This window comes from Arachis ipaensis, chromosome B05 (assembly GCF_000816755.2).
Source record: "Arachis ipaensis cultivar K30076 chromosome B05, Araip1.1, whole genome shotgun sequence".
Taxonomy (NCBI): domain Eukaryota; kingdom Viridiplantae; phylum Streptophyta; class Magnoliopsida; order Fabales; family Fabaceae; genus Arachis; species Arachis ipaensis.
Genome location: NC_029789.2, coordinates 147,542,463 through 147,545,771, shown reverse-complemented (window position 1 = coordinate 147,545,771; position 3,309 = coordinate 147,542,463). Strand labels below are relative to the sequence as shown.

The window sequence follows — 3,309 nt, the reverse complement described above, 5'->3', positions numbered from 1 at the left end:
ATCAATGTCATTATTTCTACAACACAACACAAGAAAACAAATTCCGAATTAGAAATCAAACACAAACAGCCCTCAAAACGCATCGTTTTAGGTTGTGGAGCCCTCATAACGCATCCAAGTAAGTCAGCTACCAAACAGCAACCAACTCCTCTTTCACACACCCAAGTGATGATATAATAAAATAAAATAAAAATAATAAAAAGAAAACTATCAACTGGAATACATTAACGAATCATAAATGCAACTTCGCAACATAAATTTTCTCGGAATCCAAACACTACTTTATTTGTTTCTTATGTCTGGTGGGTACCAAAGTTAAAGGATTGAGCCAACCATTTTCAATTTTTTTTTTATGTCTTCATAACAATAATAATACAAAATAACTAACATATATTTATAATTTTCCAAATCTATTCTATTTGCCTTTCCATTATCTCTAGATAACGTTAAGATATATAGTAACAATGTGAGAGAGAGAGATATATATATTTATAATATTCAGAAGAAAATAAAGAGAAAAAAATATAATAATAAGAGAGAGAAGGAAGTTAGAGCCAAGCAGAAGCGACGGTGAGAGTTTTCCCCATCCATCCAAAGCAAATCCCACCGTTCTCTTCTTTAACGGTGAGTCCCGAGTTGACTCGGGTGTTACAATTGTTGCTCTGGGCGAGTCGTGACTTGATCGACTCGGCCACGTTCTGACTCAGTGGCTTGGACTTGAACCCCGCCATTCCCATGCGTGCCCGCCATTTTCCGAAAACTTCGTAACGCTCCACGCGGTCTCTGCCTTCACACGCCAACGAGTTGCAAACCCTTCGACTCAGTCCTTCCTCCACCTTGACTCGCTCGGAGTTACCATTGTTGTCCTTGCCGAGTGAGGACTCAACTGAGTCGAAGAGCGCGCCGTAATACGAACACGAATCGGCCACGCGCGCCAGAAACGGCGCCGTGTTCGCGTTTATTTCCTGTTCGATGATTGTAACCACGCGCGGCGAGAGTGACTTCACGCGCCTCAAGAGCTCGTCGCGTGGATTCTCCGTGGACACGCTCTCGTCCGGGATTCGGTTCAATTTGAAAGCGAAGTTCACAGCTAGAAACTCATCCGCGTCGCATCCAAGCGACTCGCGGGTCAACTCGGAGAATCGCTGAGTGACCTGAACGATTTTGAACTCGAATCCGATCCTAAACCTCTCTGCCTGTCTTGCTAGCATTTCGCCCACAGATTTTAATCTCTCTTCTTGGCCGCCGGTGTCCGCCACCGCCACGATCCTTACCATGGCCGGCGGGGTTCTTCCACGCGCGGAGAGCGCGAGTAGAAGGCTCACGTACTGTTTCCCGTGGCCTATATCGAAATCAACCACGCAGAACCTCTTCAGCTCCGTTTTGTTCTCAAATGCAGCTTCGAGGATTGCGAAGTTGGCTGCCATGAACCCTACCATGAAACAGAGCGAGTTTTCAAACATCAACTGAGTCGACTCGGCGTGTTCGTTGCTGAACAACTCGGCCACGGGAGGAGGATTCTCCAGCGGGTTTACCCTCGATTTGAGCGCCGAAACCATGCAATCCATCAACCTTTGATCCGAATTTCCATTCGGGTTGGAAACTTGACTCAACCTGGCCAGGATCTCAGTGGCAGAATCTTGTTTACCTTCGGCTATGGCAGATGCGGCCTCCATTAGCGTCTGCTTCCAGCACCCTATGGCAGGGGAAGCCACGGAGGAAGAAGACGAAGTTGAAGACGTTGTTGAGGATGTAGGGGACGAAGAAGCTGGTTTGGGTGTGGACCCGTTTCCCATGAGATTCTGAATGGTCTCTGACCACGCGCTAGTTGTGATCACAGAAGCCGCATCGGCTTCAGCTTCTTCTTCTTCGTCTTCTAGAAGCTGCTTCTCCAATTCCAGAAGCCTGTGGTCCATCGTATTAATCTTGTTGTCCGGTTCGGCCGGGAGCGGGAGCTGGACCCGGTTGGAAACGGAACCACTCAAATTGGAGCATCGGTAGGGGAAATGATTATTGGAGTTGGGAGGAGGCAAGGGGAGGCTGTTGGAGTGAATGGGGTTAGGGCGAAGCTGGTTGAAGAGAGGCATGCCAAAACGCTGCGTTTGGAAGGCATGATGAGTTGAGGAAGGGATTTGCAATTCAGGGATTGAGAAGTCTATGGGCGATAAAGGGGACAAAGGGGAACCTGTGTGAAACGACGCCGTCCTTGGCTTAACGGAGCGGAGTAGGAGGTTAGAGAGGACATGGTTGTTATTGCTGTTGTGGTTGTGGTTGTTAAGGAGGTGGTTATGTTGTTGTTGGGTTTGAAATTCGGCGAGGGTGCGTTTACCGATGAGGGTTGTTGGTGGTGGTTGTGTTGTTGGTGTTTGGTGGCGAGGCGTGATCTGTGAGGAAGGATCTAGAAACAGTGCGGGCAGCTGCTGTTGGGTTCGGTACAGGGGGTGGGAAGGGTGGAGGTGCCGGTGGTTGTTGGCTGCCACGGCGGAGGCGCTGGGGTTCGTGTTCATGGTGCTGGATCGGACTGCTCCGGTGAAGAAATCTGATGCCCCACCGCCGGTGAAGCCCGGCGATGACATTGTTTTGTGTGTATTTGCTGCGAAGAAAATAAGGAAAAAACAAGACAGTTAGGAAAAGGTGGTGGTGTTTTTGGAGAAGAGCATGAGACACAACGAGAGAGAAAGAGAGAGATTGAAGCAAAGTGAAGAGAGAGAAAGAGAATAAAAGTGAGAGAGAGGATGCTGTGTTGTATTGTGGAGTTTCTTATGAGGTTGAAATGATTCTAGTGGATATAACGGAGAAGTGAAGGGTTTTATTTTAAACTTTTCTTTTTCTTCCCTCTCCTAACTTGTTATTTTTTTTTTATTTCTTCAATAATATATACTAGACAACGAATTAATTACTAATTTTAGTTATTTTATTAGAATCATATTATGGTCTCAAAACAATAGAATTTTTTTTTTTTAAATCACGCTATTATTCTAATTTGTTGGTATCGATCTTATGTAAATTTAAATTATTTGAAGGCCAAATATAGTTTTTAACTAATGAGTATGTTTCGATGATAAATTTGATATCAAATATTTAAGTTCAATCTTGAATGTGTCAATACCAAATTTATTATTCTCATAAATATATTATGGCAAATCAAATTCTTATTTTTGGAAAATGATGTAGTCAAATTTATTAAAAATGTTATTTACATATTAAAATCAGTTATTATATATTTATATATAAATATAATTTATAAATAAATATATATAATTTAATTTATTTATAATATAAATTTTATATTTTTACAAAAATACATAT

The 3,309-nt window shown here is 43.3% G+C and overlaps 1 protein-coding gene across 1 annotated transcript; it reads right to left on the bottom strand.

The window, feature by feature from the left end:
* Positions 358-2,801, bottom strand: LOC107644872 (scarecrow-like protein 8). Its single transcript, XM_016348819.2, has one exon. It carries the CDS (start codon positions 2,574-2,576, stop codon positions 549-551), a length of 2,028 nt encoding a protein of 675 aa, XP_016204305.1. The 5' UTR covers positions 2,577-2,801; the 3' UTR covers positions 358-548.